At 38.6% G+C, this 13,214-nt stretch overlaps 1 protein-coding gene across 1 annotated transcript in view; it reads left to right on the forward strand.

The window, feature by feature from the left end:
- The window catches only part of cul4b (cullin 4B), a 31,225-nt gene that overhangs the window by 10,529 nt on the left and 7,482 nt on the right, over nucleotides 1-13,214 (forward strand). Inside the window, exons 6-19 of the mRNA XM_061976663.1 lie at nucleotides 46-208; nucleotides 367-456; nucleotides 5,281-5,363; nucleotides 5,436-5,503; nucleotides 5,576-5,694; nucleotides 8,042-8,234; nucleotides 8,319-8,423; nucleotides 8,501-8,611; nucleotides 8,690-8,775; nucleotides 10,492-10,599; nucleotides 10,702-10,815; nucleotides 10,893-10,998; nucleotides 11,066-11,238; nucleotides 11,317-11,469. Coding sequence (XP_061832647.1) covers nucleotides 46-208; nucleotides 367-456; nucleotides 5,281-5,363; nucleotides 5,436-5,503; nucleotides 5,576-5,694; nucleotides 8,042-8,234; nucleotides 8,319-8,423; nucleotides 8,501-8,611; nucleotides 8,690-8,775; nucleotides 10,492-10,599; nucleotides 10,702-10,815; nucleotides 10,893-10,998; nucleotides 11,066-11,238; nucleotides 11,317-11,469 — 1,672 coding nt within the window. The remainder of the gene's footprint in view (nucleotides 1-45; nucleotides 209-366; nucleotides 457-5,280; nucleotides 5,364-5,435; nucleotides 5,504-5,575; nucleotides 5,695-8,041; nucleotides 8,235-8,318; nucleotides 8,424-8,500; nucleotides 8,612-8,689; nucleotides 8,776-10,491; nucleotides 10,600-10,701; nucleotides 10,816-10,892; nucleotides 10,999-11,065; nucleotides 11,239-11,316; nucleotides 11,470-13,214) is intronic.

Genomic DNA, 13,214 nt, shown 5'->3' on the forward strand with positions numbered 1-13,214 from the left:
CACAAATTGAAGTGTTCTGCTAAAGTTGTCCCGCCTTTCTCGCAGGGACATGGGTCTGGACCTCTTCAGGTTCTACATCATCAGCAACCTTAAGGTGCAGAGCAAAACCATCGACGGCATCCTGTTGCTCATCGAGCGGGAGCGAAACGGCGAGGCGATAGACCGCAGTCTGCTGAGGAGCCTGCTGAGCATGCTCTCTGACCTGCAGGTATCTCAACTTCACTCAGGACTCAATATGGTTGCCCCGATGGACTCCTAAGAACTGCTTAATATGAGCTATTTTAATCCCTCATGTGATGAAGAGTGCAGCTTTGGGATCTTCCTGTTGATAAACCACTTTAATGAAAACACTCTGACCTCGGACAGATTTACCAAGACTCCTTCGAGCAGCGGTTTTTGGAGGAGACTAACCGACTGTACGCTGCGGAAGGACAGAGGCTGATGCAGGAGCGAGAGGTAAGCCTTGTTTGCTGTATGCTTCCAGTTATAAAGAATAACTATAAAACCCTGCGGTATTCCCCTTTAAAAATAGACGCATATACACAAAGTAGAAACAAAGAAATGTCCGGAATGTAAATCCGGGAAGTGAGTCAGAAGTCAGTCGATGTTCAGTAGCTAATCCGCAAATAAATGATAAGAAGTATGCGTGTCGTTAACATCCCACACAGCAACCGTTTAATCATGTGAAGTCATTTGCATGGGATTAATTTAGGCTGAAATTAAAAATGCAATGTACAAAGTTTGCACTTTCTCGCAATTGAAAAGCTTTGTTGACGCTGCACCAAGCTGTATATTTGCGTTCAATAAAGCAGAACGTAAGATTACTGCATATTTGATGTGGCAAATAATCCTCGCTCTACACAAGGAAGTTACGAGAGACCAAAAGAGGTGTTGGGTGCTTAGCCATGTTCCATTTTGATTAACAAAGGCTTTTATCATAGCATTGCCCTATTTTCCTGTTCACTGATGTTATTTAAATAATCAGTGGAACCTCAGAAGTCAAGTAGTGCTGTCAAAAGATTAGGGTTTTTTAATCAGATTAATCACACTTTTGCATTTTGATTAATCACACTAAATTACTTACGTGCTTAATTTAAAATAGTAAATTCCTGCGGAACTTTTGATAGACCCCTCCATCAAAAAAAGTCGGTTCAAAGACAAATGCAAAATTTGCAAAAATTAAGTTAGCATTCTAAAGTTATCATAGAAATATTCTAATGTTGCCTTGCTAAGAAATAAGTAGTTAACATACTTATATGATGTCTCTAAGTAAGGAAATCCAAGATTTTTAGGTTTAAACCTAAATTGGCGAAAATTCTAGCCTGAAACGTTAGCATGCTAGCATAAGAAAAAAAGTACCAAGTACCAAACTCCATGATTTTAAGTTAAAAGGAGACCTATTATGCCAAACCAATATTTCTTACCTATTGGTACCTGGGTTATTTTTTAGGCTTTTGTATTTGGGATCTACAAAAGCCTAGAAAATGTTAAATCAAACCATAAAGGCATTGTAGAGATATTTTTAAAACAATCTTGCCTTCCTTCATACTTCCTCCAAGCGAGACGTTTGAAATTTGCCCAATTTGTGACGTTTTTCCCATTGGTGATGTCAGCGGATATCTCCATATATGGTAAAGTTTTGCCCAAAGATCTTTGCGTGAGTCCGCCATTGTAGTCAAAATAAGCTCCTTTTTTTCTCCTCTATCCTCTTGATGTGGGGCAGACTGGCTCGTACATGCACATGCATCCTCCGCTGTTGCCATTTCTAATACAAAGTAGCGTAAAGCTTGAACACATATCTGTCAGTAACCTCCTTAGGGAAGCGCTAAAAACTACAACATGGCTGATGGGGAGAAGACACAGTCGAAGTGGAGGCACGTAAATTAGACCGCCCACAAAACAGGGCATCGTGAAGAGACGGTCAGAAAGTGGTTTGAAGATTGTCCTCTAAATTTGACCAAAGAACCACCATTACGTGTTATTTAGACCCCAAGGAAGTGTTTTAAATGTAGAAAAAAATAATCATAATATGACCCCTTTAAGCATATAATATTTGCCAAATTAGTTAAATAAGACTTTAGCATGCTAATGTTAACATGTAATTATAGGAACAGTTAGCCTTCTTAGAAAAAATATTAACATAAAATGTTAGCATGCTAATGTAAGCTTGCTAACATAGGAAAAGTTAACATACTTGCAAGATGGCGTCAAGTGTCAAAATCCTTAATTTTAGACCCAATCACAGATGTAATTTTATTGTGAGAATGGCCCACAAGATTAAAAAAAAAGGTTTTACTTGAACGCACTCCATTTATTTGTTCATTTTTTTTATTTGTTCAGTACCACCTGGATGTATTTTGATGTGAAATTTGTAAGCGATCACACCAGTCAGTCTCTGTATTTAACTTTGCACTGAGCTATGCATTGACCTGATCACTAACCTAAAAGCATCTGCGCCTGAGGTAAAAGAGCATATGCGGTCAAAATAAATTATTGATTAAGCTGCGTTCAAACATGATTAGTCGCACGAGTTTAAGTACCAGTCGAGTGGAAAAAAAATTGCCTCTATATTGAAGCTATTATCATGAATATCTGATTTATGACACCGAAAGACTTACAAAGTAAATTTATATAATATTTGGTTGATTAAATAGATATGATCAAAATAGTATCAATCTCACAGAGATTCCAGAGCCAATTTGAGAGATACAGAGGAAGCCAGACACATCATTGTGTGACGTAGTGGTAGGAAGAACAGATCCCTTCCACATCAACAACAATGCAAATCATGCAGACTTTGTGAGAGCCAACGATTACTTTGGGTAACTTGTGATCCAGAACCTTGTATTTTTGATTCTGAATAAAAGGAGGATGATCTCCAAATTTTAGAGGCTCTGCTAAACTGATCCAGCTTTAGTGAAACACTAAGCATCATGTAGCAGTATTGCTAAGTGCTAAACAAGAAATACAAACTAGAAAAATAATAAAACGATAGCTTACTGTACGATGTCGGCTCTCACTGTGATGACAACTGATAGGATATCAATATCTTCCCGTGTAGATGAACAAGGAAAAGTCTCCCTGCAGACACTGTCTTCGATTTTGTGTGTTTGTCTCAATCTCCGTGTATGAATTGAATGTCACAGATGAACAACTTTAAGATTTATGGCTAAATCCTCCTAATATCCAGATAAGGGGCATGATTTATAATCTAGAATAACTTGGACGAGCCGAGAAGCGATGATGCGGGAGCAGCAGGACATCGCGGTAAGCACACAGTAAATCAGCAAAGGGCTATTTCGCTGTGTGCTATCTCCGCCGCTAAAAAATACTATGTCTGCCTTAGCGCTTATAATAGCAACATTGCTAATATTAGATTAATATTCAGGTCATGATATGTATGAAGAGTATTGCTGACGGGTTTTGGATAGTTATTTAGAGATTTTTGTGGGCGAAATAGAGAGCCCCCATTGACCACATTGTTAGCTGACTTTTTATGCATTCATTTATTCACGACTTAAAATGCATAAATAAATAAAAAATGTGTTCATGTCTTATATAAGGATTGTGAATGATAGTCAGAAATATTAAAGTTCGGTGATTTGGTAAAATTGCAAACAGCTAAAATGATGTACAAAGCAAACTATAACCTGCTACCAAACAATTCTTCTCAACTAAAGAGGAGAAATATAACCTTAGAGGAAAAAATAATTTAAAACATTTATATGCACGTACAACACTTAGAACTTTTAGCATATCAGTATGTGGAATTAAATTATGGAATGGATTAAGTAAAGAAGTTAAAAATTGTACTGATATGATCCAGTTTAAGAGGTTGTTCAAAATAATAGTGCTTACAGAGTACAAAGAAGAAGAATTATGAGAAATACTTTCAACCTTATTGAAAATAAGATATTCTTCATCTCAGTATATTAATAATGACTGAATTAATTAATTAATTACATATTACAAAACTGTTGTATACTAATTCATAGATGTTATTTTATTATATAAAAAGGTCAGTAAATGATTCTATATATTTGTAAACGCTTTGAAGGGGGAAAGGGGTAGGAGTAAATAAGCTTTGCTTCTTCCTACTCCTTTTCGGGCATGATGTAAAATGAAATGATATGAAATTGTGTGATGTATTATGATGTAAGTGTGTTCATGTTCGAAATAAACTAAAGAAAGAAAGAAAGCACATGTCTCTCTAATTTTTGCACATTTCCAGTATGACTGATCTGATACAACAGTCAGAGTACAGAAGCATTACTCCAGTGACGCAATCTACGGACGTTCGGACGGAATATTCAAAAAGGCTGACTGAATTTGTGGCATTTTGTGATGTCTAGACAGTATTTTCACATACTTTGCGGATTGTAAATACAATCTGATATGGTTTAATGGATACAATTAAACACAATTAAGCTTATAAAGTCAACTTGTTTTTTCCACTCTACTGCCACACGTGTTAACTTTGACAGCCCTAAATTGGGCCACAAAAGTTGCATAAATTCTTCATTTGATCATTATGCAGGGTTTCTTTTACACAATGCTTCAGCTCAATGAGTAGTTGCTGGTGGGTGCATTGCTTATTCTTTGGCTTTTTGTATCACAAAAGTAATCTGCCTCGCATCCAAGACCCTCCAGCAGAGCATGATGTGCACCTCAGAGAAAAAATCTAAACCTGCATCAAGGGTCACGCAGCCCACAGATCTTTGGTTCGCCCAATATATATATATATATATATATATATATATATATATATAAAATTTGTAGCCTTTCTTGTTTTTCCACCCGTGTAAAAGCGCCATGTTTAAATCTGCCAATACGATCTGGATGTCACTTCTGACTCGCCATTGTTCTGTACTATTACACAGGAAGCTAAATAGCTAGTCAGCAAATTGTGGTTGCTCCATCTCAGGAAAAACATATTTTTACACTTGTATGACCAATAATAGTGTTGAAAAAAAAAGTGTTACTCCGGGCCTTTTGCCATTATTGTGCACGCAATCTTGCCGTTATTTAAGTCAAGACTGTTTGTCCAATTAGCATATTTTTACAGTAGCATGGCCATTAATACTGTCAAAATATTGCTTTAAAATAGCCCACGCAGGTAATAAAGGTTTTATGTTGTTGACGATTTAACCCTGGAACAAATTCATTTTAGTTCCTTTTTTTCCTGTGGGAATAAATAGTCTCATAAAGTGAACAAATCCCGAGATCGAGCAGAATTCGGCAAGTTGATTGCATCCGACTAAGTTTTTAATGTGCTTGCAGGTACCCGAGTATCTGCATCATGTCAACAAACGCTTGGAGGAAGAGGCGGACAGAGTCATCACATATTTAGACCAGAGCACACAGTAAGCATTGGCCTGTTTGTTTATAATTGAAACAGAAATAAAAGACTGGGAAATTGCTTCTTTGCCTTCCAGAAAGCCGCTTATTGCCACAGTGGAGAAGCAGCTGCTCGGAGAACATCTCACAGCAACACTACAAAAAGGTAAACAGCATGAACACAATATGGAGACTTTTTTTTATTATTATTATTATTGATTGTGACTTGTTGTTCCAGGTCTGACGCACCTGTTGGATGAAAACAGGATTGAAGATCTTTCACTCCTATATCAGCTCTTCAGTCGAGTGCGAGGTGGGGTTCAGGTGCTCCTGCAGCACTGGATAGAGTACATAAAGGTAACTAACTCTGTGTTTTCTCACTGCTGGATATAATATTTTATTTGTTTCTTAACAGTGAAGAAAACATGACATTTTCATTTCAACATGTCTGAAAAGGACAACATATTTAATCCTACCCTGATTCATTCACACCATGTCTTTAACAGAATGATACTCAGTAATTCAGGGGTTTATATTTTGTTTTTAAAAATGTATTTTGTGGGGGGATCAAGTACAAAGTAAAGAAAAAACAAAAGGTGTTAAAAAGAACACAATAAAAATGGTAACGTAAGTAACAAGTGTAAATAAAATAGGAAAAATATAAATTGATAAATAATAGAAAATTCCATTCATCCATCCATCTTCTTCCGCTTATCCGAGGTCAGGTCGCGGAGGCAGCAGCCTAAGCAGAGAAGCCCAGATTTCCCTCTCCACAGCCACTTTGTCCAGCTCCTCCTGTAACAGAAAATTAAATAAATTAAAATACGTAGAGAGATTAAAGGTTGATGTAGAAAAAAAAAAAATCAGACAAACATTATTTAGAAATAAATGCTGAATTCAACTTAAGCATTAAGCTATGAATGTTGATCAATAATGAAGATAATGTTATAATTACCATACATCAGGGGTGTCAATCTTGTTTTTATTAAGGGGCCACATTGCAAATAAGGCTGCCCTTAAAGGGCCGCTTGTAAATAGTGAATATATACAGTACAGGCCAAAAGTTTGGACACACCTTCTCCTCATTCAATGCGTTTTCTTTATTTTCATGACTATTTACATTGTAGATTGTCACTGAAGGCATCAAAACTATGAATGAACACATGTGGAGTTATGTACTTAACAAAAAAGGTGAAATAACTGAAAACATGTTTTATATTCTAGTTTCTTTAAAATAGCCACCCTTTGCTCTGATTACTGGTTTGCACACTCTTGGCATTCTCTTGATGAGCTTCAAGCACACCTGTGACGTGAAAACCATTTCAGGTGACTACCTCTTGAAGCTCATTGAGAGAATCCCAAGAGTGTGTGAAAAAGTAATGCACACACGCTTTGTTAAAATATGTTGATAAATATGACGTGGCGGGCCACATTAAAAATGATGTGGCGTTAGTTAAAAATGTTAAAAATTACAAAGCAGACCACAATAGAAATAAGTGTTTGTTGTCTATTGTGAGCGAACTGGTGCTGAATTTCCCCCAGAGATCACTAAAGTACTTTTTATTCTATTCTATTCTATTCTATTCTATTCTATTCTAAATGATGTGCAGGCCACACACGCCTTGTCAAAATATGTTGATAAATATGACGTGCAGGCCAATTTAAAAATAACAAGGCAGACCACATTAGAAATGATGTGCGGCCCACACATGCCTTGTTAAAATATGTTGATAAATATGACGTGGCGGGCCACATTAAAAATTATGTGTCGGGCTATGTTAAAAATGACAAGGCAGACCACATTAGAAATGATGTGTGGGCCACACACACCTTGTTAAAATATGTCGATAAATATGTTGTGGTGGGCCTCATTAAAAATAACAAGGCAGACCACAATCGAAATGATGTGCGGGCCACACACGCCTTGTCAAAATATGTTTGACAAATATGACGTAGCGGGCTATGTTAAAATTTTCAAGGCAGATTACGTTAAATATCACGCGGCGAGCTGCGTTAAAAATTATGTGATGTGCGGGCCACACACGCCCTGTTAAAATATGTCGGTAAAAATGATGTGGCGGGCCACTTTAAAAATGACAAGAAAGGCAGACCACATTAGAAATAATGTTGCGGGCCACACACGCCTTGTTAAATTATGTTGATAAATATGACGTGGCGGGCTACGTTAAAAATGACATGACAAACCACATTAGAAATGATGTGGCGGGCCACACATGCCTTGTTAAAATATGTCGATAAGTATGATGTGGCGGCCTACGTTAAAAATGACAAGGCAGACCAAATTAGAAATGATGTGCGGGCCACACACGCCTTGTTAAAATATGTCGACAAATATGATGTGGCGGGCTACGTTAAAAATGACATGGCAAACCACATTAGAAATTATGTGGCGGGCCACACATGCCTTGTTAAAATATGTCGATAAATATGATGTGGCGGGCTGCGTTAAAAATGACAAGGCAGACCAAATTAGAAATGATGTGCGGGCCACACACGCCTTGTTAAAATATGTCGACAAATATGACGTGGCGGGCCACAATTAAATGGTGCAGCGGGCCCGATCCGGCCCCCCGCGTCTTTAGTTTGACACCTGTGTCATACACGCTTCTGCTGTTGAGCTGAATTATTTATTGTTAAATGTATGTGCGTTTGATTCTCACTGCGTGTGAACTCATTCCGTTAGGCTTTCGGAAGCACAATTGTGATCAATCCTGAAAAAGACAAAACCATGGTGCAAGAGTTGCTGGACTTCAAAGACAAGGTGGATCACATCATCGACGTGTGCTTCATGAAGAACGAGAAGTTTGTGAACGCCATGAAGGAGGCGTTTGAAACCTTCATCAACAAGCGGCCAAATAAGCCCGCCGAGCTCATAGGTGGATTTTTCCCCCCCCATTTGTTTTAGATTAGTCTGTTAAATTCAAAATGAATATCCACTCTAAATGTTGCTTCCTTTCCAGCCAAACATGTTGATTCTAAACTGCGAGCTGGAAACAAGGAGGCGACCGATGAGGAATTGGAAAAGATGCTGGACAAGATTATGATTATATTTAGATTCATCTATGGTAACACTGAACAGCATTGTAACAATGAAAGTGCTTTCCTGTCTGTGAATATTAATAACATGCTTGTGATCTTTTAGGCAAAGATGTTTTTGAGGCCTTTTACAAGAAGGATCTGGCCAAGAGGTTACTGGTGGGGAAAAGTGCTTCGGTGGATGCTGAGAAGTCAATGTTGTCAAAACTAAAACATGGTAAAGCATTCTCACATTGCTGAGAATAACACAGAGTGTGGACTTTCACTTTCACTTTCCCTGACCCTCCCTCTGCAGAATGTGGAGCAGCTTTCACCAGCAAACTGGAGGGCATGTTTAAAGATATGGAGCTTTCGAAAGACATCATGGTGCAGTTCAAACAGGTAAGAATGTGCAAAGAGTTCATTGTGCTGTGAAGATGTGTGAAGACTGACAAATCAAAGGATGCAGAAGCCATTTTGGTAGTTTTCGCCTTCCAAACCAGTAAAATTTGTATCTTTTTTTTCAAAGAACTAGAAATGCATTTTAAGTAGAAATTTTGTGTGAATGCTCAATGCTGGCCAAAAAGCGTCAAGGAGCAAAAAATATACGCTAAAAAGCTAGCATGGTAACTAGAGATGTCCGATAATGGCTTTTTTGCCGATATCCGATATTCCGATATTGTCCAACTCTTAATTACCGATTTTGATATCAACCGATATATACAGTTGTGGAATTAACACATTATTATGCCTAATTTTGTTGTGATGCCCCGCTGGATGCATTAAACAATGTAACAAGGTTTTCCAAAATAAATCAACTCAAGTTATGGAAAAAAATGCCAACATGGCACTGCCATATTTATTATTGAAGTCACAAAGTGCATAATTTTTTTTAACATGCCTCAAAACATCAGCTTGGAATTTGGGAGGAGGTTGAGGTGGGTGGGGTTGGGGTGGGGGGGTTGTATATTGTAGCGTCCCGAAAGAGTTAGTGCTGCAAGGGGTTCTGGGTATTTGTTCTGTTATGTTTATGTTGTGTTACAGTGTGGGTGTTCTACCGAAATGTGTTTGTCATTCTTGTTTGGTGTGGATTCACAGTGTGGCGCATATTTGTAACAGTTTTAAAGTTGTTTATACGGCCACCCTCAGTGTGACCTGTATGGCTGTTGACCAAGTATGTCTTGCATTCACTTGTGTGTGTGTGTGAAAAGCCGTGAATATTGTGTGACTGGGCCAGCACGCAAAGGCAGTGCCTTTAAGGTTTATTGGCGCTCTGTACTTCTCTCTACGTCCGTGTACCACTCCGTACAGCGGCGTTTTAAAAAGTCATAAATTTTACTTTTTGATACCGATAATTTCCGATGTTACATTTTAAAGCATTTATCGGCCGATAATATCGGCAGTCCGATATTATCGGACATCTCTAATGGTAACAGTACTATGCTAACAATAGCGTGCTTACAGTTAGCATTAGTGAAATACCCAAATATATGACACCGGGGTGTATTCCTGCTAAATAGCTAAAAAAAATCTAGCATGCTAAAATGCTAACTGTAACATGTGTCAAGTACCAAAATAATCCAAAGCGCTAAAAACTACAACATGGCTGACGGGGTGGAGACGCAGTCGAAGGGGCTTGGTCTAAAGGAGGGCTTTGGCACATAAATAAAACCTCCCACAAAACGGGAGCTTATTGAAGAGCCAGCCAAAAAGCCGCTTGAAGAGGGTCTGTGGAACAAAAATATACACAAAATTTGACCAAAGAACCACCATTACATGTTATGTAGACCAATAGGAAGTGTTTTAAATGTGGGAAAAAAAATCATAATATGACCCCTCGGAATAACTTTTGCACCACATTCAAATTTATTGAGGTGCATCTGTGATCTAGAAACACATGTTTACAATTAGATTCAATGAACATACAGTTAGTCATTTGCCTTGTGCCATAATGCAGACCCGTCATTGGAAAGACAAGCATGTGCTCATTAAAAGGACCAGGATCAAAATTTGAATGGCGATTTAGAATTATCGTACTGCAAAGGTTCCAACTAAACCAGAAGAAATAATGTTTCTACGCCAATGTCTTTTGATGTGGCCATGTCTCCTGCCTTTCAGCATATGCAGTGCCAAAACATTCCCGGAAACATTGAGCTGACGGTGAACATCCTCACTATGGGTTACTGGCCCACCTACATCCCCATGGAAGTACACCTGCCTGCCGAGGTGAGAGCAAATATTTTAACAGACGCCATTTTTCCTTTATGACCCGACATGTCGTTAATGTGCCACGTGTTGCTCTGAAACGCCGCTGTTATCTACGTCCAGATGGTGCGGCTGCAGGAGATCTTCAAGACCTTCTACCTGGGCAAACACAGTGGCAGGAAGCTGCAGTGGCAGTCGACACTCGGCCATTGTGTCCTAAAAGCGGAATTTAAAGAGGCGGGTGGTTTATTTCTGGGTTACTGTGACGCACTGCCTCTTGTGATATCTCAACAATGTCTTCTTTATCACACCAGGGCAAGAAGGAGCTGCAGGTGTCACTTTTCCAAACACTGGTGCTGCTGATGTTCAACGAAGGGGAGGAGTTCACCCTGGAGGAGATCAAACTGGCCACAGGAATAGGTGCACCTGGTCGCACCAAGGTCTCATGTAAAAGACAAAACAACTGATCTATTTTTTTTCTCTACAGAGGACAGCGAACTGCGTCGCACTCTGCAGTCGCTGGCGTGCGGCAAAGCGCGCGTCCTCACCAAAATCCCCAAAAGCAAAGACGTGGAAGACGGCGACAAGTTCTCGTGCAACGACGAATTCAAACACAGGCTTTTCCGCATCAAAATAAACCAGATCCAGATGAAGGAAACGGTATAGCTTCGCTCCGGCGTACCCGCCATGGTGTCGTGTTGGTGGACAATAACCTTGAGGTGGTTGTCCTCCCTGCAGGTGGAGGAGCAGGCCAGCACCACTGAGAGGGTCTTCCAGGATCGACAGTATCAGATCGACGCCGCCATTGTGAGGATCATGAAGATGAGAAAAACTCTGAGCCATAACCTTCTGATGTCTGAGGTGTACAACCAGCTCAAGTTCCCCGTCAAGGTGATTGGCCCCATGCCTGTTTAGATACAGTATCCTCACATTTTAGCATGTATGGCTTCTCAGGGGACAACACTGTCAATGTGGATATATTTTAGAATAGTCAGTGTACAGCGGGGGTGTCCATAGTGTTGCGTGGAGGCCATTCGCGGCATGCAGCGAATGTTTTATTCTACACATTTTTTTTATAAAAAAACATAAAAAGAGCAAACCGGTGAAATGTAACGATAAAAAGTTGCAGTGTTGACTCTAATAACACAGAGCTGCCATGCAGGCTGTTTTTTTTCTCTAAAGCGGTCATTGCTCAAAAATAATAACGCATCAAAATCAACGTTGTTATGAATTTTTGACAAATCAAAACTTCCACTTTTTAAATATTTTTGAGCAATAATATTGCATATTTTGTGTTTGCCATATAAAACAACAACTTTTCTTTGACAAAAAGGGCATAGAACAAACCATAAAATCTATAATTGTTGGCTGGATCTTAATTTTATCTAGATTATGCGTGACCTCAGGGATTAAGGTTTTTTTCTTGCCGTACCAGAATATGATATATGATGACACGTATGAATCACTTAGCTTCACTGTAACCACGGTGGGAAACGAGTGTTGTTTTCTTTAATGTTTATAAGCTTACAATTAGAGGTGGGAATCTTTGGGCACCTCACAATGCGAATACGATTATGATTCAGGAGCTAAGATTCGATTAAAAATTGATTATTGCTGCAACTTTAATTTATGTATATTGATGCAGTTTTGTTTTATTTTATTTCTTTGTTTCACTAAATAACCGTTAATCACTTGCAACTTAAAAAAAAAAATTCAAACAGTTAAATTAATTCCCACATTTATTAAATTAATGAAAATGTGGGGGAAAACTGGACCATAGTTGCCTGATAATAAAGGAGCTGGTTGGATCTTTCCGTGAGGCAGTGATCTTTCCGTGAGGTGGCTCACTGCAGTCAGCCAACATTTAGAACTCTCTGCATTACTTTATTTACTTCATTTAATCAATTCTATAATTGTCCAAGTCTGAATTGCAATGCCGTTAAAATCGATTATTTCCCCCACCTCTACTTACAATGTTATGCAGAGGAATAGTTATAACAATATTATAGACAAATTATACTATTTATAGTTACGATGGAGAATGGGGTGGGCGCAATATATTTTCTTCTTCCTGGGGGGGCGTAAAGTTAAAGTTAAAGTACCAATGATTGTCACACACACACTAGGTGTGGCGAGATTATTCTCTGCATTTGACCCATCACCCTTGATCACCCCCTGGGAGGTGAGGGGAGCAGTGGGCAGCAGCGGTGGCCGCGCCCGGGAATCATTTTGGTGATTTAACCCCCAATTCCAACCCTAACAGAACAGAACAGAACAGAAAATAATTGAACAGAACAGAAAATAATTGAAAAGCACTGATCTAGAGACTTAAGTGTTTCAAGAAAAAACAATGTATGGCTTATTTTAAAGACTTCTATGAGTGGGGTCCATTTGGATCCCCAAGAATTTTTGTCAAATTTTTATTTTTAACTGTCATTGGGCAAAACGAATAATGAATTGAAATCAATGTATTTATGCATTATTGACCTATTGAAGGCTCCAATTACTTCACATCAAATATTCCACTTTGAAAATCTTTTTGGGGAGAATATTCTATATTTTGTGTTTTTGCCATAAATACAGGGTTTTGAAAAAAAGCGCACAAAACATAAAATAATTACAAAATTATATCGACA

Source organism: Nerophis lumbriciformis, linkage group LG16 (genome assembly GCF_033978685.3).
Source record: "Nerophis lumbriciformis linkage group LG16, RoL_Nlum_v2.1, whole genome shotgun sequence".
Lineage (NCBI taxonomy): Eukaryota > Metazoa > Chordata > Actinopteri > Syngnathiformes > Syngnathidae > Nerophis > Nerophis lumbriciformis.